Below are 24,064 nucleotides of genomic sequence, written 5' to 3'. Positions count from 1 at the left end.
CATAACCCGTATTGCATATGCTGGGTTTGTTATCTGTATTTCTACAACTCCCCCACGGCCACCTCAACCAATGCAATGTGTATCTGCTACAGATTATTCCCTTTCAGGAGACTGTCATAAAAAGTTGTCAAGGAAATTAGATTCATAGCCATATTGTAGAATTTCTGCTGTAATGAAAGGCAGAAAAATACAGAGCATGAGCATCATGCAGTCACTTCAGTGGTTTTCATTTTCATCACCTTTTAAAAATTCCAGTCTGAGCTGATCAGTAATTTAAAACCTAAAGAAAATTATTCAGTGTGCTCAAGTTCATTCTAATGGTTGACTTATTCACAATTTGACATTTTCTGGGTAATAAGTAAAAAGTTTTTAAGTGCAGTATTTTTTCCTAGCCCTCAAGAGCAACTTCAGTTCAAGAGGGAGCGATATGAGCAAAGCAAAGAAGATCTGAGACTGGCTCTGACTGAAGTGGAGAAACAGCAACAGGAGATAGGTTTTGCCCTTCAGCCTGGTTTGAAGGAGAAGCAAGCGCAGCTGACAAACTATGCAAACCTCCTGCAGAAAGCAGAAAACTTAACTTCCCGATTCAATGAATTGGAAAGCCAGGAAGACTGCCTACAGGGTCACACTGGGGATTCCTGCTTCCCAGAGATGGAATGGTTGGAATTAAAGCACCAACATGAAAATCTGCTCAGCCAGCTACAGGTTGGGACCTCGCTGTCTTTCCTTATGAGATTATTGGTGTGCCTGTTGCTTGCGGTTCTCACTGTTTGCCTGTAGTGTCATTCAGCAGGCAAGTTTGTGGGTAAAACTGGGAGTGGTGGAAGTTCTTCCGTAGAAGGGCAGGGAATTTCTCTCTGTCTCTTACTGTGAGAAAAAGAGCATGGGAAGCTCATATTTTTTCACTGCCTTATGCTTTGCAGAGGGATAAATGTTTAAACAAATGAGACCAAGGTAAGTGTGAAGAACATTTTGTACCTGCATAAACAGGTTCAGGGAGCTGTAATACTGAGGCATATGTTCCTAATCTCCAAGCCACGATAGTTTCATTTTTCCTTTTGGAAGGATGAATGGCTTTTCCTGCATCCTGTTGGTTATTGGTTCCAACCAGATTAGTGCAGATTGCGTTTGCATCCTATGTGGCATACTGCATTTAATCTTTCACCAATTTTTAATAGAAAACATCCCTTTTAAAAGTACCTTCTTATGGAATGCAAACTCTTCCACTTCCGGCTACCAGTAAAGATTTTGTTCATGGTGGAGCCCACGGTGTGCTGGGAAGAGGGCAAGATATTTTTTGTGCACCTGTGGTTAGCTGGGTATCTTAAGGGAAACAAGCAAGTTTTTTGTGCTGCTGTGACAGGCTGTGGATGAGTTATATTTATTTGAGCTAATGGTGGACTAATCCTAGAAACTCCTTTGTTTCTAGACCATAGTGCAGACATTGGAAAGTCACGTTCAAGAGCACCAGCAGTTTCAGGATATGGTAACGGGCCTGAGCACTGAGCTGAAAACTGTCTCTGAGAAGCTTGCTGCTTGTAAAGGTCCAGCAATAGAACAACCATCAGCTGAGAAAAACCAGTTGAAATCACAGGTATGTTGCAGGTTTTGCATCATGGAGAAAGTGGGTCCATGCCCTAGGCACTTGTAGAGACCATCATATTTATATAAAAAGAGCTGCTAATGGTGTCAAACTGAAAAACTAAGAAACCTTTATAAACTTATAAACTTTATAAACTACATGTGGTGTTCCATTCATCAAGATAATTGTAGTCCTAAGCCACTCTTAATGAACTGAAAGGACCTTTGCTGTCAGCTGAACTGAAGGTAGAATTGTCCAAGTTCAAGCACACAGGCTTCTTCAGTTTGGTTGGTTGGGGGTTTTTTTGTGTGTCTCTGGATGTAATGGTGAAAGAGATCATTAAATTTGGTGTTATGAAGTGCCTTTAAATTAGCCAGAGTGGAAAGCTTAGGAAAATGTCAGAGAGACCAATTCAGTTTTAAGAAGTGTCCTTCATGCATAAGTAGGCATTCTTTTGCACTTCGTCAAAAGTCTTGTACAGTCTTGTAGCTGTGAGTGTAGAGAGCTACTGAAAGCTTAAACCATAGCCAGATACGAATCACTGCAATTTCCCTTCCACCAGAATTTGCTATACCTCTAACAAGTAAAAAGGAATACGAGAGGGAGGGGATTTCCAAGTTGAGAACTTGGAAAGATCACCACACACCTCACAGGATACTACCTGATTATTTATCATTGTCATAATGCTTATAACTTCGGAGTCCTTTGTTCATAAAAATGGCTGACTAAAATTACTGATTTAGTATTTAACTCTCTGCATGCAGCAAACAGGTCTGCATGTACTTTTCAGCACAGATTGTTGTTTATTTATGACTTTAGTGGTTGACTTTAGATCTTAGCATTAAGTATATTGATTGAAGATGCTTTTCAATAGAATGTTTTCTTTCTGTTTAAAGGAACAACAAGGACCTCTTAGTCGATGCGAAGACATGTTAAAGAAGATTTTGGTTTTAGCAGAAACTGTTAAACAAAACACCTCTTCACCAGGGCAGAAGTTTATTAAGGATGATATTGAAACACTTCAGAGTAAACACAGGAGTCTGGAAGAAAGACTTGAAAATGTTGAGCAAAAGGAGGAAAATATTTTCACTGAAGTCCTTGAGTTAAAAGATGAGTTTGGTAATGAAATGCAGATGGAAGATAAGGCAGATGCAATGCTGAAGAGAGAGACACAGATCACTTCTGATACTCCTGTTGCTGCAGAAGAGAGCCCTGCAGCAGTGGAGTTAAAGGACCCTTTTGAAATGCATGATGTGAGTATATTTAATGACAGTCACAATGGGAGACTGGTTAAGGAGGCATCTGTGTCTCAGATGCCTTTTGTATGTTGCATCCTATATTGCATCCTTCATTTCATTGAAATGAAGCCATCTGTAATTATATGTGTTTAAATCAAAGATGTGGAGAAGAACTCCCGTAACTTACTTTAACAAGTCTGTGACAAGCCAATAATGTCTATTCAAAACTGCAGTCTTCCATTGAAACACAACCTGCACATAGCTTTCTCTTGCTTGTGATTAGGGCAGGTATCCTTGGTCAGGATACAAAGGGAGAAGGTGTATAGATGAGAGAACTGCAGATACACCTCTGCCAAAGGACTTTGAGAGCTTCTCTTAAACCAGTAGGGCTTGTTTAGAACTGCAACACAATTTGTGCTATTTGTTTTCATAAATAATGTTGTGCCTTTCAGAGATCTAATGTTAAAACACAGTATTAACGGTCACACAAGCTGGTTGTCTTTTATATTGTTTCTCTTTGGATCAAGACGTCAATGGAAATATGTCAGAGAGAGAAGCAAAATGGTCTGCTTTTGGAGGAAGGCAGTGTATTGACAGATAATCCGTTACAGGGCATCCATCAAAGCAAGGACAGATTGGGGCAGACTCTTCAGGTGCCTGACAAATATGTTCTAATACATGTCAATATATATGCATATATACGCCTGTGTCTGTTCACCAGAAATGCATATGTAATTCCTTAAAACTTGTGGTCTTAGAGATGTATTTTCCTAGTCTAATGAAAGGAATGGTAAATTATGTTCTCCAAATCATCCCCTCAGTCTTGCACATGTGAAGTATGCAAGATCTCTGCACATCCCCAGGGCTTGGACCTACTTTCTCCATGATGCAAAATGTGCAGCATTCCTGTGAATTTAACACATTTTGTCATCTGCGTGCACTAGGTAGGTAATGAGAGGTCACTAACCTGGAACCATTGATCTTTAGGGGACCTCAGGACATTATCACTGTAAATTACTTCACATGTGCAAAACTGAGGGAAGGATTTGGAGAATTCCCTCGTGGACCTGACCATTGAGTGGTAGCAGTAGCTGGGAGAGATGACCATCAAAGTATCAGAGTGGAAACCATCCGTACTGCATTTTCTGGAGAAGGAACAAGATCAATAGTTAGAGTTGCCAAGTGTGTCTGAGCAGAAACTTCTATGACAGTATTAAAAATCATGTGAGCCCTTACTCCTGTTTGTTTTGTCCTGAAATTGTTTCATAGTGATTGAGGTCCCAATACGGCAAACTGATCTGAGCAGGCGTTTCCAAGAGGCTCTGGGTTTGGGTTACCTCAGCCTTTTCAGCTTCCTTCATTAAGCTAAATTGAAGAAAGTGTAGGCAGCTTGTGGAGTGTGTTATTCCTTAGTAAACTTAGAATTTGGACTGTGACTTTTACTGGTTGTGAACATTTTGTATTTTTCAAATCAGGGGGAGGTTGATAAAGAGAGCCCAGGTATGGACAAACATGAGAAGGTCCAAGAGGACATTCTGGACAACACGGTTCAGGGTGGTGAAGCAGAACTAGAAAGACATCAGGATGGTGTTGGTATTGAAGGTGATGAAACAAGAAAGGACACCCATCCAGCAGAGGTAACTGAACATGAGATTCCACAAGACTGATTGAATTTGAGGGTATATGTATACAGTTTAGTTGCAGTGGGGATGATATGACTAATATATAAATAATAAAACCCTCAAGTTACAGTGAGCTATTTTTGTCTGATGTGCTGTATGCTTAGTATGTGTTAATCCTCTGAATCTTTTCCTGTACATTTAAAATTAGTATGGAGGGAATTTTTTTTTCCATTAGTGATTTGCTGAGGATAATGTATTCCAAGTCACCTGGACATTTTGTGACGTTTTCTTACCATTTTGCTTCAATACTGTTATTCTGCTTGAGTCTATTTCATTTATTTAGATTTTTTATTTACATCTTTACTTTGCACGTAGGAGGCTGCATTTGAAATGCTGTGTCCTGTTTTGTGCACCCTGGTACAAGGGAAGTTTTGACAGAGTAGAGTAGTGTTGAGGAGCTAGAGCCATAGTGAGTGGGAAGAAACAAAGTTCTTGCTGGAGATGAAAAAGCTAACGCTAACAGGGCTCTTGTTGCTGTCATCCCCTCCCTGAAAGGGGTGTTACAGAGAAAACAGCCAGGCTCTTTTCAGACCTTAAGTTTCAGCAAACTGTGTGAGATGCTGAAAGCAGTGTGGTTGTGACAAGATGGAGCACGGTGTGCACTCATGAGCTTGCCGAGAATTGGGGTATATCTGTTCATTCTGGGTTGCAGGTTGGGCTACTTTCAGTACATATCCTGTGTGACTTGCAGCCACTAGCTCAAATAACCATGCAGATTCATGCTGTAAGGATTTGCCATTCTTTTATTTTGTGTAGGTGGCCGTTTTATTTTATCTTGTTTCCAGATGATAAACAAACTCAGGCAGAACTTACAGTCAGCAAATACCTCAGCATGTACATACAACAAATTCCTGGGCTGCCCAGGGAAGTATCCTGCCTGGTAATGTGCTGGGTGCCTCACCACAGACTCTCTGTCTACAGTACAAGTACAAGACTGGAGCCTCAGGAAAAAGTCTAACCTTTTTTAAAAATGCATTTGAGATTGCATCCAGGGGCACACAGTTCAAGGCCCATGCTTAGAGTAACAAAGCATGAACAGTGTAGGTAGAAGAACCACATTTGCAGTCTGCAATTTTTCTAAAAATTCATAACAGAATTACAGCACTGCTTCTCCTAGATGGTTTCCTTTGCCATAACCTTGCCCACAATAAATTATGAGATGTAGTTGTGGTTTTCCTCATCTACCTATAATTATGGGCTTTGTAACTTTGTCATCTCAAGCACTGTAATTACTGCTCAGCAGGTTTGATTATGGCATTTTGATTACTTGTTTCTTTTATTTTTCTTACACCAAAAGGAGGATGTCAAGAATCAGTCATATAGAGAAGATGTGGAGCAGGTTCAGCAAAGGGTGTGCCAAAAGAGTCAAGTCCTGAAATCTGCAGCAGTTGAGAAAGGGGGTCTGCAATCTAATCCCCCAGTTCCTGCACGTGAGGTAACCCACATTCTGTTATTTCAAGCTATATTTGTTAGAGTCACTGAATTTTTGTTTCCACATGGGCTTCAGCTGAAGTTCTGTTATAAAAGAAGAGGCAATTACTGCTGCATCAAAATCAAGATTTTTGTCTTGTGTACACAAAATCAAGTGTATAGTTCTGCTTTATGTTCATGGTAGTTTTGAACGTTATCCAGAGTGCTAGCCACATTGTATTTTTCAGTGGATATGTTCAAAAGGGCAATATTTGTTTTCAGAGCCATCATAATCAGTCTTTATTTTATGATATTTAGAGGTTCTTTTTAAGCTGTTAATCAATACAGCTTCTTTCCATGTCATTATAGTTAGCTGTGGTAGTCTTTGCCACCATAAGGAAGGCAAATCAGAAAACTGAAATCCAGGAGTGACAGCATAAGAAAATAAATAAAATAAAACAGAGGAAGAAGGATGAATTCAAGCTGAATGAATTACAAGATGCATTACTAAATTACATTATTACTAAGTCTGTTCTTTAAAGAGTAAGGGTATTACATTCACAGGTGCCCTGTGACTGCTGATCCTTGGTCACCACATTCTTAAATTGAAGGTAGGGCCAAGCTAATCTTCACAGTGAAGTCTATGGGCCGTTCCACAGCTGGCCTGTCCATTGGCAGGTCTTACCTGGGGCTTGCACACATCTGCTGTAACTGGAAGCCTCAACAAAATCTCCCAAAGGTCTTGGGAGCCTGGGGAGGTCCCTGCTGACTGGGAGCTAGCCAGTGTTATTCAAATTTACAAGAAGGGGGTGAGGGAAGACCCAGGACACTAATCTCAGTTCCTGAAAAAATTATGGAGAAGATCATGCTGGGTACTATTGAAATCCTCTTAGAGAACAACACAATCATCATAGAATCATAGAATCATTTAGGTTGGAAAAGATCTTTAAGATCATCAAGTCCAACTATAAACCTGCCACTGCCAAATCCACCACTAATTGCCACCTCTATATGGTTTTTTAAATACCTCCAGGGATGCTGACTCAACCACTTCCCTGGGCAGCCTATTGCAATGCTGGGCAACATCCAATCTAACCTCCCCTGGAGCAACCTGAGGCACTTGTACTTGGGAAAAGAGACCCACACCCACCTCGCTACAGCCTCCTTTCAGGCAGCTGTAGAGAGCAATGAGGTCCCCCCTGAGCCTCCTTTTCTCCAGGCTGAAGAACCCTGGTTCCCTCAGCTGCTCTTTTTAAGACTTGTGCTCCAGACCCATCCCCAGTTTTGTTGCACTTCTCTGGACAGTGTCTTTCTTGCAGTGAGGGGCCTAAAACCAAGCACAGTATTCAAGATGCGGCCTCACCAGTGCCACAGGGGCACAATCACTTCCCTAGTCCTGCTGGCCACACGGCTTCTGGTACAAGCCAGGATGCTGTTGGCCTTCTTGGCCACCTGGGCACACTGCTGGCTCATGTTCAGCTGGCTATCAGCCAGTACCCCCAGGTCCTTTCCCACCAGTCAGCTTTCCAGCCACTATTCCCCAAGCCTGTAGTGTTGCATGGATGTGTTGTGACCCAAGTGCAGGACCCGGCACTGAGTCTTGTTGAACCTCAAACTGCTGGCCTCAGCCCATTGTTTCAGCCTGTCCGGACCCCTCTGCAGAGCCTTCCTGCCCTCCATCAGATCAACACTGCCCCCTGACTTGGTGTCATCTGCAAACTGACTGAGGGAGCCCACAACCCCCTCATCCAGATCACTGATAAAGATATTAAACAGGACTGGCACAGATCAGGCACAGTGAACGTGAGTTCATGGAGAGAAAGTGCTGTTTAACTAATTTGATATCCATCTATGATATTTACCTAGTGGGTAAAGGGAAGGTGGTGGATGTAAAAAAAAAAAAAAAAAAAAAGATGTAAAATTTCTGGATTTTAGGAAGACTTTTGATACTGTTGGTCACAGCATCCTTCTGGACAAATTGTCAAACTGTGGGATGGGCTGGTTCACAGTGCACTGCGTGAAGAAGTGCCTGAAGGGCAGAGCTCAAAGGGTTGTAAAGAATGGGACTACGTCTGGCTGGTGACTGTACCAGCGGTGTACCTCAGGCTTCAAATCTAGAGCCAGTTCTGTTTGATATATTTATAAATGATCTAGGTGCAGGAGTTGAATGCACCGTTAGCAATTCTGATGATGATACCAAACTGGGAGGTGCTGTTGAACTCTCTTGAAGGACAAGATGCCTTGCAAAGGGTTCTAGATAGATTGAAGCATTGGGCGATGGTTAACAGGATGAAATTTAACAAGTCCAAATGCTGGATTCTGCTCCTGGTATGGAGTAGCACTGGGCACGTATAAATTGGGAGAGGAGTGGCTGGAGAGAGAAAGGGATCTGGAGATGCTGGCTGACAGCAGGCTCAATAGGAGTCAGCAATGTGCCCTGGCAGCCAAGAGGGCAGGCTGCATCCTGGGGTGTATTAACCACAGTCAGTCAAAAGAGGTGATTACGTTGGTGTGGCCTCACCTTGAATAGTGTGCGCAGTTCTGGGCCCCACAATTGAGGTGTGAAGGTCCTTGAATGTGTCCAGGGGAGGGCAACACAGCTGGTGAAAGGGCTGGAAGGCATGTCCTGTGGGGAGCGGCGAAGGACTTTGGGCTTGTCTGGTTTGGAGAAAAGGAGGCTGAGGGGTGACCTCGTTGCTCTCTGCAGCTGCCTGAGCTGGGGAAGTGCAGAGGGAGGTGCTGATCTCTTCTCCCTGGGATCCAGTGACAGGACACTGGAAATAGTTCAAAGCTGTGCCAGGGGAGGTTTAGACTGGACGTTAGGAAGCTTTTCTTTACCAAGAGGGTGGTCAAACACTGGAACAGGCTTCCTAGAGAGGTGGTTGATGCCCCAAGCCTGTCGGTGTTTAAGAGGCATTTGGACAGTGCCCTTAAAAACATACTTTAACATTTGGTCAGCCCTGAATTGCTCAGGCTGTTGGACTAGGTGATCATTGTAGGTCTCTTCCAACTGAAAATACTCTTCTGTTCTAAACTGACAGACTTTCACTTCTGACTGTGATTGTTTATATTCAAAAGATTTGGAGCTTGCAAAGGGAAAGGGAAGTAGGTTCTGCTGTTCTCCTGAGGAAGGTGTTGGATAAGAAAGGATTTAAACTATGGGTCATACCCAAGCCTGAAGCCAGAGTCACATTTGGTGGTTTCCTGGAGGCCTGCACGGTGAAGAGTCAACAGGGGAGCCCTGGCTTTGTCTGAAGGACAGTAGCTGGTTAGCAGCCCCCATTCTCTTCCCTTCTCATGTTTTGCTCCTTCCCCAACCATCTAGTAGACTGAAAAACTATGGGAAACATTAAAATTATTGTGTTGGGAGGTGGACACTGTCTGTGTGCCTGTGTATCCGGAGAGGTGGTGCTACAGTGTACATTGAGTCATACAAACAAGCAAAACATGTATACAGCAATCCTGATTTTTTTTTTAGTGTCAGGACACTTTTCTGTGTGTTTTGATGCATTTATATTTCTATCTGGTAAAGTGGATTTTCTCCTCGCTCTGTGATAGCTGAGCTCAGTTTTTCTGCTTACTTCAGTTCTGTGGCACTCCAAAGTCTTTTTAAGATGAAATCTTATGTCTGAGTTGAATGTACAATCTCCTATATGTTTCCCACGCTTAGGAGCAGGTATATGTTTTAGTAGCTCGTGACCCACAGAGAAACAGATGACCGTGACAGTTTACAAGTGATACGGCTGTGGGGATAGTTGACTGCTTCCTAGTAAAATAGTATCTAAAGTAGCAATACAGTAAGTTTATCCAACAAGAATTTATCATTGCTCATTTTATATGTTGGTACCATGGGGAAGCTCACACTGTAGTCATATCTGCGTATTTGTATGCATTCACTCACGTGAAGTCTATATGTGGAACAGATCACAGTTTACCAGATAGAGACAAGGACTGGGGGAAGGGAAATGCAGAAAGATTTTTAAGGTATTGCCGTGTGACCCAATAAGCCTGTGACATTTCATTTATATTGTTGTATGCAATAGCTGAAGGTGATTTAGAGGATTACGTTTTACGTCTGAACTGGGGCTGTCTAAGAGCATCCAGTTGGGCAATGACCTTGGCTCAGCTGGTGGACTGTTCAACCTGGCCACACCACAGGTGACTTGTTCTTCTGCCATTGTGGGAATTGATGGCAGTGCCAGGGACTGGCTCTGGAGCCCCTCATTCCCTTCCTCCCCACCCTGACTGAGACATGACTCCCTAATGCTCTTGCCCCTGAATTTGGATAGCACTTGTGGCAGTAGCAGCCGTGGCTTTGTGTCACAGGCAAGCTGCTTCATGCGTGAGTGAGTCCATGAAGAACAGTTGGAAGAGATGGTCTTGGTGAAGGACACAGCAGTATATTAAGGCAGGTGCTGAGCAGAAGGAATGTGGTTGTGAGGAAAAGTTAAAAGTCCATGAATGTGTAAGGAGGAGGGGGAGAAGACAGGACGGACCTGTGAGTTTATCAGTAGCAGAAGTGGGTGCAGGGAGGATGTTCTTTGAAGGTGGGGATGTCCGAGTTTCAAGCTTAAAATGATGGGCAGAGATTTCATAGGTATCTGAGCAGTGCTGGCAAGCCAGGGTGAGGTGGAGGGTAGTGATGGAGATTCTAGCCTCTGGGTCCTGGTTGACCCACAGAGGCTGTGGGGGAAGCCACAGCAACCTTTAGGCATGGCTTAAACATGTGAAGCAAAGTGTTGCAGTCAGAAAACTTGTTGATTTAGGATCCTCAGAAATAAGAATCCTGTTTTGTGTTGTAGGACACAGGTGCAGAAGTGGTTGTTCAGAAAGAATTGTTTCCCGGAGTGCAAGTAAATACTGAATATTTTGAAGAGGAACAAAAGGTCAATGAGCTGAAAAATAAAGTGGCTGAACTGGATATCGTGCTTATAAATGAACAACTAAAAGAGCTGGAGGTATGGAAATTGCGAAGTCATTCCTCATTGTTAATGTACTGATACACAGAATTATGGTTCGCTTAGCAAAATTCTTGCATATAGTCTTATCTGAGGTTTGACTGCATGATTAGTCCGTTTGTCTACCAGGTAGTCTACAAACACAGTGTCTTAATGCAGGTATGTCCATGTAAATTGTACGGCTCTTCTAGAATGCAGTAGTAGATACACCTTCGATTGCATGTGTGCTTCCATGCATGCTCATTTGCATGTGAATGAGGAAGTGTATGTTTGTAGGTGTATCGGTATTTAACTATATTTTGTGTTGAAAGCTGAAAGTGTTTAAGGTCCTCTTTTAATCTCTTCTCTGTGGTGGGTTTGGTTGTAGAATTTACAAACTGAACTGGAAACATGGAAAGCAAAATCTTTATGTCATAGTCAAGAAGCATTTCCCAGTGCAACAGGATCAAACAGAGCAGAGCTGCAAACCACAGAGCCTGCGGTGCCCTGCTGGGACAGGCTGCTTCAAGAACTAGATGCTGTTAAGGCAGTGAAGCAACAACAGTACTGTTTAATTAATGAGTACCAGAAAAATCTTTCTGCTGCACAGTCCTCAATGAAAAATTTGTCAACAGAAAAAGATAACATAAAAATGTAAGTATAGTTGAGGGTTTCTGTGAGTAGGTTGAACAAATGTGATCCTAGACTGAATTTTCTGCCATACTTCAATAATACTCAGACAAAGATACAGTGTTTTATCTGTCTCATTGATGTTAGGCAACAAGAGAAGTCTCATAGATTTGTAGGTTTAAACAGCCCTTAAAAGAAGCATGTCTGGTGGTTCTCTGCCATCCTTTAGCATCATTACTCTTTTTAATTTTTTTTAGGCAGCACAAAGAAATGGTTGCTGTGCTAAAAACCTATACAAAAGCCATATTAAAATATTATTGAAAAAATATGGCAGATGTGGAAATATTAATTTCTTTTCAGGGACTCATCAGTTCTGATTTTTTTAGGGGGGGAAATATCTCATTGCTCTGAAAAATTAACTTTCTTTGATAAGAAGAATTCTGTGGCAATAAATAAGTCTGCAGAACCAATTCACAGTTAATCAGTTAACACAAAATGTTCAGTACCCACTATGAATTAGCCTTCAAACCATGGAACTAGCCTATCAATCACAATAATTTGAAAATCTTTAAAATAATTTATATAATTTTTAATTTACAGCAAAGAGATTGAAAAAATCTAGCTGCTAAATGTAGGTGAGAATTTCAAAATACTCCTGGAGGTAAAAGATGAGTAGATGAACTCCAAATTAATCTTGAATGAATGGGAATTTTTTAAGTTTTTCTTTTAACTTTATCTTCATTGTAAATCAGAAATTACCATAAAATGTTAATTTGCTTAGAGATGACTCTAACACTATTCTTTATTTTGAAAATTTTATTTATTGTAGCTTTAACAGGAGACTACATTTCTTTAGGAAATGATGCATTCTGTATTTGCATATACTGCAATTTTAGATAAAATGCATTAGAATGTGCCTCTCCTGCAGAGATAACTAGAAATAACTAATGCTGTACAGATAAGCAAGAAACAATGATACTACAACGGTGATTAGGAAATTTGTGAGAGAACATTGAGAGACACATGTAATTAAATGAATAAAGTGAGTGAATCACTTTTGAAACAGTCAAATTCTTTTTTTTTTTAGATGTGTCTAGTCCATGTTTTAGGAACTTTTTAGGGTTTATTTTTAAATGCTATTCATATTTTTGACAGAAGTCCTATGAACAATACAGTTCTTCTGGAGAAAATTAAGGCATGCATAGAGTCCTTACGAAAAGAAAGAGATGTCTTAAACCAGTTGAAAACTCAGCAAGAAAGTTTATCTCAGCATTTAACAGGCATGGATAAAGTGTTAACTGAAAGCCAAATGAGGCAACTGGAGCTATGGTGGCAACACATGGAGCAAACAGTGCAAAAGAAACATGATCAAGTTGTGGCAGAAATTGATGAATTTAACCTGCTTATGAATAAAGCACAGGATATTCAGAGACTGATACAAGAGCAGTGTTTACAAGTGGAGTTACATTCCTCTGCTGCAGGAAAAGCCAAATATCCTGTACTTTGGATGACAGAGCTACAGGACATTAAACATGGTCTTTCTCTATTAACAAGGAGGATTGAACTGCAGATGAAAAGAATTTGGAGTGATCAAGAGAAGGTAGCTTTGGAGAGCTCTATACATGACCTGCAGAGCAAATTGGAAGCATTATCAGCACAACAAACTCCTCGAGAGGATGTTCAGATCACTGGTCCTGCTCTCATGAAACATGAAATGATGAAGAAGATCAAAGAAAATATTTCATGGGTCAGAGATTCACTGTCCTTTCTTGATCAGAAAGCAGCACTTTTCCCCAGTGATGTTAAATCACAGATCAGAAGTTGTCAGCTTATGAGCACAGAAGTTCTAAACAGAGAGCCTGTGATTGTATCGCTGGATTATGGGCTCCAACACATCATGCCCAGCTTGAAGCCTGAGGAGGTATCTGATATGAAGTTTCTTTTACAAACATTGCAGGATTCATACAAGGCTCTGGTTTTAAAATCAGCTCAAAGATTACAGCACTTAGAGTTCCAGCTGGAGGAGAGGCAAAGACTTATTGCAGAAATAGAAAAAGTTCATTGTCAGCTTCGAAATGCTGAGATGCTTGCCAGGCCTGATATGAACCAAACCAGCACGTGGTCAGAATTAATTGATCGACAAGCCATTTTAAAGGAGATTTTAAAGGACGTACAGGAAATAGAAGGGCTTATCTCATCCCACTATAAAGAGAGTCAGATCACAGCTGAGGAACTGAGCCTGTCTGAACAACTATTTTTGATTGATCAATTAAGAAGTCTGAAGAATAGAGCAAAGAAGACACAGAGGCAAATTCAGAGTAAACTTCATGAAGTAGAAAAAAAAATAGCTGTCTACAAAGAGTTTGCTGAAGGAATAACTTCATTGCAACAAGATCTTGTCCTGCAGTATGGTGAAATGAACTTGGAAGAAGATGAACTACTGGGCTCCGAGCAGGAATTAAAGGATAAATGCAAAGCACTTCAAAAAAAAGTATTAGATTTCCAGTTCAATTTGTCACAAATAATGAAGTACAAAGAAATATTTGAATGCGTAGGTCTAAAATGGGACTCACTACAGCTAGATGAATTGCAAACGAAATTTTTTAAAATTAAAAATAAAATTAAGGGCAAGATAATACGCTTTGATAATGTCGTTAGGGAATGCAATAAGATTCAAGTGTTGCTAAATGAAATCCAGGCTATAACATCTACTGTAAGAAAAGAAGCTTACATCCTAAATGACGGCTCTTGCTCTTCTCCTGCTGAGAATCTTATGTCTGCACAGATTCTGTTTCAGGCAGTTCAACAAATCTTGTACTTAACCCAGGAGGTAGCAAATAAAATAAACAAAAATGATGTCCTTGATACACGATTCAAAGAATCTAAGAGGAAAGAAATAAAGAGCCTGGAGAAGGATGCTGAGGAACTGAATCAGTTTCTTCAAAACCTCATCTCTGGTCTCCACTGTGTAAATAAGGAAGATATCCAGAATGAAGTAGAATATATATTTCACATCATAAAGCATATTCAATTAGAGCTCCAGCAGCCACTTCTGATAGACATAAAAATAATGCAGTATGAAAAGTTACGATGGGAAGCAATTCAGAAAATGATGCAAGCAAAGTTCTCCGCTATTAATTGTATAATGGAAAAAGAGAGAAAAAATCCAAAAGAAAAATCTCTTGCGGCTGGTATAGAAACAAAACTAGAGACACTGCAAGATCATGAAACACAACTGAAGATAGACATTGCTGCCCGTGTTGTAAGTATATTTATTAAAAATAAGGTATAGCCATATGTCTTTTCCCAATAATTAGATCAGCTGTCTGTGACTGTAGTGTTTATATTTTAATGACTTATATGCTTCTTTTATTCTAATAACTGAATTGGCCGGTGATCATCTCTGCATTGACGGATATGATGGGAATCATGATAAGAAACCAAGGATACAACGAAATTAGTTGTATTCAGTTTGATTATAATTGAGCACTGGGGTTTAGCATAAGAAAAGAAAGGTAAAGGGGAGGAAGGAAAATGTTGAGTTGAAAAAAGACTGGGTGCAAATTGTCCTGGAATTATTCTTGGAACTGATTTTATGTAACATTTTTGGTATTGACAGTGATGAAAAATACAGAAGTTCCTTGTTCCTACTATAGTGAAAAAGCTTACTCATTGGGAATGATCAAGGAGAGTAAAGCACCAATGTGGTCAGGCTCAGGAAGGATAAGCAAAGGAAAGACAACCAGGATCCAAGGCTTTAACACAAGTATATAAAGCATTGCTGGAGGATCCACCTGATTCTTGATGCGTTTGTCAGGAAGGGTCCACTCAAACTGGAACAGATGCTATTAGAGGGATGAAGACTGTTGAGGGTAGCTGATAAAACTGAATTTGCTCAACCTCTTAAGCTAAGGGCAAGCGGGAAATCTAGTTGAGAAATGTAATTAGGCTGGAGGTAGACTTAATGAATGGAAAAGGACTACTTAAGCTAAAGGGCAGTGTTAATACACAGAGAAAGAATTAGTGAATAAATTTACACTGGAAACCAGAAGAGTGGTAATCTTCATAGCAGATTGGTTCTGGAACTGCATCCAGGTCAAGACAACCTGTGCCATGATGGCCCAAAGGATCAGTGGATACAAATGAGGAAATATGAGGTAGTAGCTAATAACAGGGGGAGGGACTCTGCTTCACTGATGGACTTACGGTCCTGCTGCTAGATTTCCTGGCTTGCTGTGCTTCATCTTCACTGCTTGGGTGTTGTGTGGGAAGCACAATGCCAAAGTTCCGCTGCCCTGTGGGAATCCAAGAGCTGGCAAAGTTACACATCATTCAAGAAGAGGGTTTAGTGAGAAGTAGTTCGGTAAGTCAGAGTGGGTATACCACCTGGAGCAGAATAAAGCATCAACGTGTGGGCTTTCCTTGTCGGAACAGGACATATGGGATGCCATGTCCGTAAGGGGTCTTATCGCTTTTGTCTTCTGCCATCCTTCTCTCTGGCTTTTTCCAGTATTGGCAGTTCCTACATAACCCCTGTTCCTGCGGTTGAGAGCAATCAGTCCATAGGTTACAGCACTGCTCTGTGACTGCCTAGGTAGCAAAGTACATTTGCCATGTCCTCCCTCACTTCCTTAGGCCAGTTCTGGGAGCACTGGTCTCAAAAACAGGTGTGAAATTCTGAAAAGACCATCGGGTGGTCCAGAGGAGCACAGTGGTCTTTCTTAATTGTTCCTTTGTCTTTTTAACACTGTCAGAGTGCTCTGGAGGAGGCATGTAAAGCTGGTGAGCTTTATACCAAGGCTGTTCAGAGGGCTGCCACGTTCCTTGAGGACTATGAAGCTGGACTCCAGTCTGCCACAGCAGAGCTTGGTAGCTCAGAGGAGATCTGTCAGACTCCACAATGGAACGAAGAAGAGTTCAACTCTGCAAAGGCTGACATAGAAAACGTGTACTCCAAGCTGAAGAACGTAGTGAAACCAGAAGATAAAATATGCCTGGAAAATACTTTAACAGAACTAGTCAGTAAGAGTTTGGCATTAAGGGAGAAGGCTCAAAGAAAGGAAGCTGATGAACAGAGGTAAGTTTAAGAGATCTTCCTGGGTCGTGTTACTTATTATGAAGAATTTGGCTGATAATAAATGCAGTATTGTTTCTGCTGTCATAGAACCAGGTAATTCAGCAGAAAGAACTGTAAGCATTTCTGTTGTTTCTAGACGTGATAGTAATGGAAGGAAAATTACCAGGCAATAAGCATATTGCTACTAATTCACAATGCAATAGTTTTTAGTATATTGCACAAAGTGTGTATGGGGCTTGACTGAGGGTCATAGGGTGCCAGAATCAGAGTAAAGCACATTTTCACAGTCTCTAGTTCAGTGCTGCTGTGGGTTAGAATGGTTTTTGGAGGCGCCTTAATGTGTCTCTTCCATAAGCTATTCTGATGGCTTGAGAAAGTAAAGACCAAACAAGACACAGGCCATAGTTTCCTTCCTTCAAATACAGGTGCAGAGGAGATCTGAAGGGCCTTCAGATACATGTACACAAACAGTTTTGGAGATAGATTAAAGGATTTTTAAATTGTTTGCTCATGATCCAGTGCTTCTGATTCTGTTGAGCGTAACCTTAAAATCTGGTTTTATAATCAAAGAATTGGACAACCTTAAAGGCTTTGGTAATAGAAAAGAAATGATAAGATATAGAAATAAGATGTTGGAATTGTGCAGAGCACACATCGTAGGGAAAAGTAGAATGTGTGTTACAAACTGGAACTAATTTTTGGGAACGTCTGAGGAGGATGGAGACCTAGATCAAGACATACAATTCTTTTGAGCAGCTCCTAGGGTGATATATGGATATGCATACCTATATTTCTTTATCTCTGGGGCATTTGTACCTGCATCTCTAAAGTATCTTGGATATCGAACCTGAAGTATATAACAAATAGTAAGGACTGCTAGTTCAGAAGATTCTTTTTAATTTTTTTTTTTTTATTCTAGTGGGCATTATGGTTAGAGAGAGGAGCAACCACAACAGATTTTAATCAGTCTCTTAATTGTTTCCTACAGGTATTTTGAAAAATACAAAAGCTACACAAAAACCAAAGATAAGGTGTGTGATAATCTTAACAAACTGAAAAAGATGCTTAGACAGTCTTTGTCTCAAATACCAACGTCTTACAAAGAAGCTTTGGAGCACTTAGAAGAAAGCAAGGTAAGAGAGGCTCTGAAGAACTTGAAAAACTTACACAAAACTGTGATGTAGCTGTGCACACAGTATGGTGTCACAGTAGAAAGAAGTTAAATTCCTTTATCCTGCATTTATGTATATATAAAACCACAGAATATATACCTATAAAAAGACCAGATTATAATAGGTCACATAAAAAGAGTACGTCATAACACTGTAGAAATCAAACATTGTCTGTGCTTAAGATAATGTTGCATTTTTGTTTAGATCCCTCATTGCTTCTTTGCAGGACCAGGACTGTTCAGATTTCTAATATTGCTGCTGTTTTCTCTCAGAAGTGAAAACCAGAGGATTTCCAGTTTCCCCCCCGCAAGACTCTCTTGCTGCCTCCCCACCAGACCTCTGCTATAATCAGCTGCTTTGCTGCCTTCTCTTTTAGTACTCATCATATTACAGGCTTGTCATTTTATATATCTGTAGCTCCTGCTCATTTATCTTCCCTTCCAAATAACTAGAAAGCAGCAAGGACAACCTAATCACCTGGGTACACTGTTCTGTTTGGTTTGTTTGTTTTATTTACCCCATATTTCTCTGCAGTCTTAGCCAACAGAATTCTCTCATTAAAACCATTTTTAACCAGCTCAGTGGAGTTGTTGCCATTTTATTAGAGGATCCTAATCATATTACTGAATGCTTCATTAGCACTTCTAACTGTATTGTTTTATTTATTTACTTGTTTATTTTTCCTGTCAGATTTTAGTCTCCAACATTGACTTGGCTGAAGATGATCTTGTGAAGCTGAGGCAGGTCTCTGGAGACCTGATGAAATTACGCTGCAGAAATGACAGGGCACTGGGCAGGATTGTAACAGTGCTGTGGGAAAATTGGCTGAGTTTGCTTGAGGCTGCAAAAGGGCTGGAAATTAACTGTGAAGAACTAAAGCAGGAATGGAAATTCATCAATGAAGAGGTGACTTGCTCAACAAACTGTAGGTTTGGGGGAATGTGGTAGGGATGAGGCCCTCAGTAAAATGGCACGTAAACAGCTGACATCAGTGTAGAACATCATTTCCCGCTCGCTGATCAGGCAGTTGTCCCTAGCCTTTCTTGAACCCGGAGTAAAAAATGATGGGGATATTTACAGTACAAATTCTCTGAACCCAGAACAACTCTGTTTGTGGTTGTGTGCTTTGTTAGAGTAAACTCGAATGTTTTAGCACACTTCAGAGGTTCAAGCTCTCTGGCTATGTAATTCCCAGGACTTAGTCACGCATATGAGTAAATGAATAATGTAACTTAAGATGGTGGAATAAAAAAATCACTTTACCTCATGCTTTGACTTACTGTTTACTTAGCTGGAACGTGAAGCAATAATTCTCGATAAGCTCCAGGAAGAACAGCCAGAAAGTCTAAAAGAGAAAGAAAAGGCTACCAGAGAGGAACTGGTAGAATTACTAGATTTTGTGAACTCATTTGAGGAAAACATCAACCAGCAACAGCTCCTCTTACTCTTACTTCTTCACCGAATAAGAAACATCCTGAATACATCTGAAAATACTGAGGCAGAAGCTGCCCTTCCTGCCTTATGCGAGATAAAGGCAATGCAGGATCGATGTAAAAAGTAAGTGGTGTGAAATTTCTGTTGAAGATATGACATAGGACTACTTATAAGCACAGTGTTTTATTGGGTATTAAAGAATAAATGAAAACTGTAATGCACTTAACAAGATAGTGAATGTCCTACTGGGTGAGACCAGTGCTCCATCTAACCCATCTGCTGTCTCCAGCATGGACATTGGGAGATACTAGTTAGGGAGAAGACCTGAGCCTGGCCATACCATGTTAGTCTGCAATTTGTGTTCAAATGTAGTAGTAATCGGAAGGGATGACAGCCAGTTTTGGAGGTTTCAAGCTCTTGTGAACTTGAATGAGATATGTGGATCTTCCACTCTTAGGAAAATCGAACCTTGTGTTTTTTGCAACAGTGCAACTTTTGCCTTACTAAATGAGTGCCACTGTTTAAAATTTGCTTCAAATATTTTTTGCAAATCTGTGATTGTACTTGCCCTTCTCCACGCCTGCTTTTTGACATGGAAATCTTTGTGAATATCTTCTGTTTTGCCAGCATCTTCAGACTCTTGAGAACCTGAGCTCTGTTTGCTGTTAAAACACACATGCTGTCTGATTTGGTCTACCAAGCATACTTCATTTAGCAATATCTGCAGACTCATTTTTGAGGAAACGGAGGAAATAAAGGACTCTGAGATTTAGTTACAGAAAATAATACATGCCTACTTGGGTAGAGCCTAACACGTAATGTATTCTTGCTGGAAATCTTTCATAGGTTATATGAAAAGACTCAAGACCATAAGGATTCCGTACAAGCTGAGATTCAAGAGAGGAGCAAGATCACTGAGGAAATAAGTGCTGTGACAAATGCATTACGGCATGCTGCATCTGGATTGTCACAAGATGCTGCTGGAAAGGCAGGACAACTGGAGGTTGGTAACGGCTCTGTTATTGCGTGGGGACACTTTGAATATGATCTCTTTTATCCTGTGACTTGAACTTGTTCCAGATAGAATTAGTGGCAATTAGTATATGCTATGCACATTGACTTGAAGAGAATGAATCTGGCTCAGTGGAGTATGACTGGCCTTGCCATATCTCTGGTTTACAATCCTCTCCCTCTACGTGGTCTGGTTAGCAGGAACAGATCTGTCTGTCCAGACTGCAGAGAGATTCACAGTCAGTTGCATGCCTTTTAGGAAGGACTACTTAGTGTACATCCTGCACCCCTTCCCCCTTTGCATGCCTAGCCAGAGCAGCTTCAGATGCTCTGGATTTGATGTCCCACATCAGGGGGTTAACCTGGTAAATGCTTTTTTAGAAATCCAGTTGTGATCAAGACCAGTCTCCAGCAGCAGCAACCAGCACTCTGCAGCAACCCAGTCCATACATTTCTATGATTTCAGTATATTTTTGTTACCCTTCTTCAGACTTTATGAAATGCTATTATTCCTAATACTTCCTGAATATGGGGTTATTTATTTATTATTTTAATTATATCTGTTTCAATTTAGTCTTACTGTTTATATTACTACCTTAATTTTTAAATCTTGATCAGAAATTTATTTTTAGTTATATTCAGTTATCTTTTAACTATAGAACATCATTATTTATTTATTTATTTATTCTAGCCTACTAAGGCCTATCACAAATTTGGACTCTCTTTTCTCTGTCTTGTATAAAACCAATAGGAGTCTCTGCCATGTATTTTCTTTAGAAGGTGTATGCTTAAAGCTGGCAACGGGCTAGGAAAAGCACAGAAGCCAAAGACTGTGGTGGCAGATATGAGCATTTCCCTATGGGTTAGCATGGGAGAGGAATGTTAACTACATCTTTTGGAAGTTCTGAAAACCCATGAACCAGCATTTGTCCGAAAGGGCTATTTTTCCATTTAAAATTATTTAGAATTAGAAGTTAGAGTTGGGTCTGCTCTTTTGCTGAGGTTTTTTGTATCCATGAGGAAATGTTACCACTGCAGGTGTTTGATGCCTGCTTTTTTCCCCTCACATCCTAACTGTGCTACTCTGAGCACCTGAAAGTCACCCAAAAGTAAGCTTAGACTTTGTTCCTGATCACGGCAACAGTAGGCACAAGCAAATTGTTAACAGCAATCCTGGCAAATGATTTCTTCGTAGCAGTGTATCGCAGCAGGCCTATTCCTTTTGAGAAGATTCAGCCAAAAGGATTGAAAAAGTATTGCTAAAATCTGCAGGGCAATTTCATTCCTACTTCCAAAGAAAACCTAGTTTCTATAAAATCTATAGCATTATGCAGGGCTCCATTGCATTTCTTGAATGGAAATGCCTATTTTACTTATAGATGATAGTAAGTCTGCGTTAGTTGGGTGGTGAAGTTGTAACTCACCAGCATAGATGGGTATGCAAATGGGAAGTGATATCATCTAGATCTAGCCCCCTAGGAAAAAAAAAACCAAACCTGGGACAGTTTTGACAGATGTCTGCATTCTGGCTAAATAATCTGTGAACATGCATTTATATACAGAAACAAGTTTGCGGAGGCATGCTTTGTTTTTGAGATTAATATTGTAACCGATTCTTCCAAATTCAAGCCAGGGAATCTCTAATCTCCTGTAAATGTTGGCACAGTCTCACCCAGACCATTTGACAACAGCAGTCTTCTCTGTGGTAGAGGCACACAGCTGTTTCATGGCTTTGAGTTTTTTTAATAGCAGACCCAGTTGTCATGGGGTGATAGGAAGTAAATCAGTCTCGGACTCTTACATATCTCTTCTGTGCATTGTATTTGTGTGAGGGAAAAGATTCCCATGTAAAGACTAGGAGTTAATGGATTGTCATTACCCCTGTTTGAAAAAGAAAAGGATGTTAATTTTAATGTCTTTCATTGCCTGGTAGGAGCTTTGGATCACTTTTCCCAAGAACCTGAGTTAACGTTTGAATTTCTCAAACAGCTGAACATTGGGAAAAAGGACCATAAAGGAAAAAAACAGAACTCTCCAACTTGAAATTCTAGAAAACTTTCAAAACAAATAAGTTTCTTCATTCTTTCTGCAATAGAACTTAGATCAGATTTTATTTCTAGGCCACAGGCTGTAGTCAGTTGTTCAAGTTTCTTTTATCTCACAAAAGCTACATTCTTCGTGAAGAACTGGAAACTACTGTTTTGAAAGGAGCCTGTTGTGCTGCTCTGCGTAATTGCCTGAAAGCAGACACTTCAGCTTGAAACCTGTTGCTTTTTGTGGCCTTTGTGTTGTTTATAATAATGAAGAAATGAGCATTGGCTATTAAACGTCATTCAAAGGGAGAGCACAGGGGTTAACAGGGTTAATCTTAGGAGCACTTCAAATGATTAAATTGCTATACCTGTCAATAAACATCAGTGCGTCAGTTGCCTGACATGGAGTAGTATTAAGTTTAATTAATTCTTACAGATTGAAAAGCATTATTTGATTAAATGAGTGAGTATTTCTCAAAGTTAATCTGCTTGCAGAGGTAGTCAGATTAGGTTTGATATCACAAAACCAACTTTTCCAAACCATAATCATGGTAGGAAATACAAAGCATAGTATGTATGTATATATATGTACATATGTACATATACACACATGCACTCAGTAAAAACTGGGTTAAACTGCTGAAGTTATTCTTAATTTTGTAGGAGGTTCAGAGCGTGATTGGTAAAGAAAATCAAACTCTAAAGGATATCATGGAGAAACTCCGGATCAAGTATTCTGAAATGTATACAACAGTTCCTGCAGAAATCCAAACACAGCTGGAGGACAGCAAGAAAGTATTGCAAGACCTAGAAGACAAGGTGACTGTTGTAATTTTCATATTTACCTTTTTGTAATGTATAAATAAGTGCAGTAATACTTGATGAATGTTGTAACTAAATCTCAACTTGAAACATTGATTATTTTCATTTGCGTTTTCCTCTTGGGGAACATGTATACCTGAGGAAAGATTCCTCGTGTTAATTGTTCTCCTTTTAGAATAACCTTACAGTAAGTAAGCAGTGTGAATATAGTATTTTCCTTTTCTGTTAGAAGAGGGCATTGCAGAATTGCTAGCAACAAAGTCTTGCATGTGATATAGGATGCTGTCTTCTATCCAGTCTGATTCTTAAACTACACTAGTAATCAAAGGTGATTGGAAAGTTGTATAGCTTAACTGAGAAGCTATTTTCAAAACTGAGTAAAAAGAGGACTTTGAAACCAGATATTTTTTAAACTAATTTGCACACACGGTAGGGTATCACAGCATGGTTCTTTATAGCACACCTTGAGACATGGTTGCATTCCTTTAAAAGCAGGCAGGGCATTTAAACAACTAAATAATATTGCATTGGGTTTTTTAAATGCTTTCTATCTACAGGGGGTATAAACAGTTTACTGAAAGCAAAGTTAAAGGAAAATGGAGTAATATTGTAAGTTTGAGGTCAAATTTTAGCCTGGTACAATTATTGTCATTGTTATTTATTCATTTGTGTTACTTTTAAAAAGAAAAAAAATCTTTCCGTTCTCTTATTTCAGAAATAATAATATTTAATGCTAATTTTAAAGACTAAATCTCAGTTAATTTGATAAAATATGAAAGTTTAATGAAACCATTCTAAAATCCAGTTACTTGCTAGTGTCTATCAGATGATTCATTCGTGTTTCATTAAATATTTAGAGACATATTCATTACAGCTTATTAGTTTTAATTTGGATAACATTGTAGCTTCTGTTTTGAAATGGAACCACTCTTTTCAGAACCAACAACTGGGTAGGAGAGAGAAGGAGAAGGGAAGTAGAACAGTATTTATGCTTTGGGTTGGTGGTTTTTTTTTTGGTTGTTTACTGTTTCATTTA

The 24,064-nt window shown here is 40.0% G+C and overlaps 1 protein-coding gene across 4 annotated transcripts in view; it reads left to right on the top strand.

Moving 5' to 3' along the window:
• SYNE2 (spectrin repeat containing nuclear envelope protein 2) overlaps positions 1-24,064 on the top strand; it is a 185,718-nt gene that overhangs the window by 64,707 nt on the left and 96,947 nt on the right. For all 4 annotated transcript variants that reach the window (XM_037393367.1, XM_037393368.1, XM_037393369.1 and 1 more), the window contains exons 42-55: positions 393-705; positions 1,430-1,594; positions 2,479-2,835; positions 4,296-4,457; positions 5,800-5,937; positions 10,715-10,870; positions 11,238-11,503; positions 12,635-14,741; positions 16,234-16,556; positions 17,545-17,689; positions 18,419-18,634; positions 19,020-19,285; positions 20,009-20,165; positions 22,870-23,025. In XM_037393367.1, coding sequence (XP_037249264.1) covers positions 393-705; positions 1,430-1,594; positions 2,479-2,835; positions 4,296-4,457; positions 5,800-5,937; positions 10,715-10,870; positions 11,238-11,503; positions 12,635-14,741; positions 16,234-16,556; positions 17,545-17,689; positions 18,419-18,634; positions 19,020-19,285; positions 20,009-20,165; positions 22,870-23,025 — 4,927 coding nt within the window. The remainder of the gene's footprint in view (positions 1-392; positions 706-1,429; positions 1,595-2,478; positions 2,836-4,295; positions 4,458-5,799; positions 5,938-10,714; positions 10,871-11,237; positions 11,504-12,634; positions 14,742-16,233; positions 16,557-17,544; positions 17,690-18,418; positions 18,635-19,019; positions 19,286-20,008; positions 20,166-22,869; positions 23,026-24,064) is intronic.

The sequence above is a fragment of the Falco rusticolus genome, chromosome 7 (genome assembly GCF_015220075.1).
Source record: "Falco rusticolus isolate bFalRus1 chromosome 7, bFalRus1.pri, whole genome shotgun sequence".
Lineage (NCBI taxonomy): Eukaryota > Metazoa > Chordata > Aves > Falconiformes > Falconidae > Falco > Falco rusticolus.
This window is presented reverse-complemented; position numbering and strand designations above follow the sequence as displayed.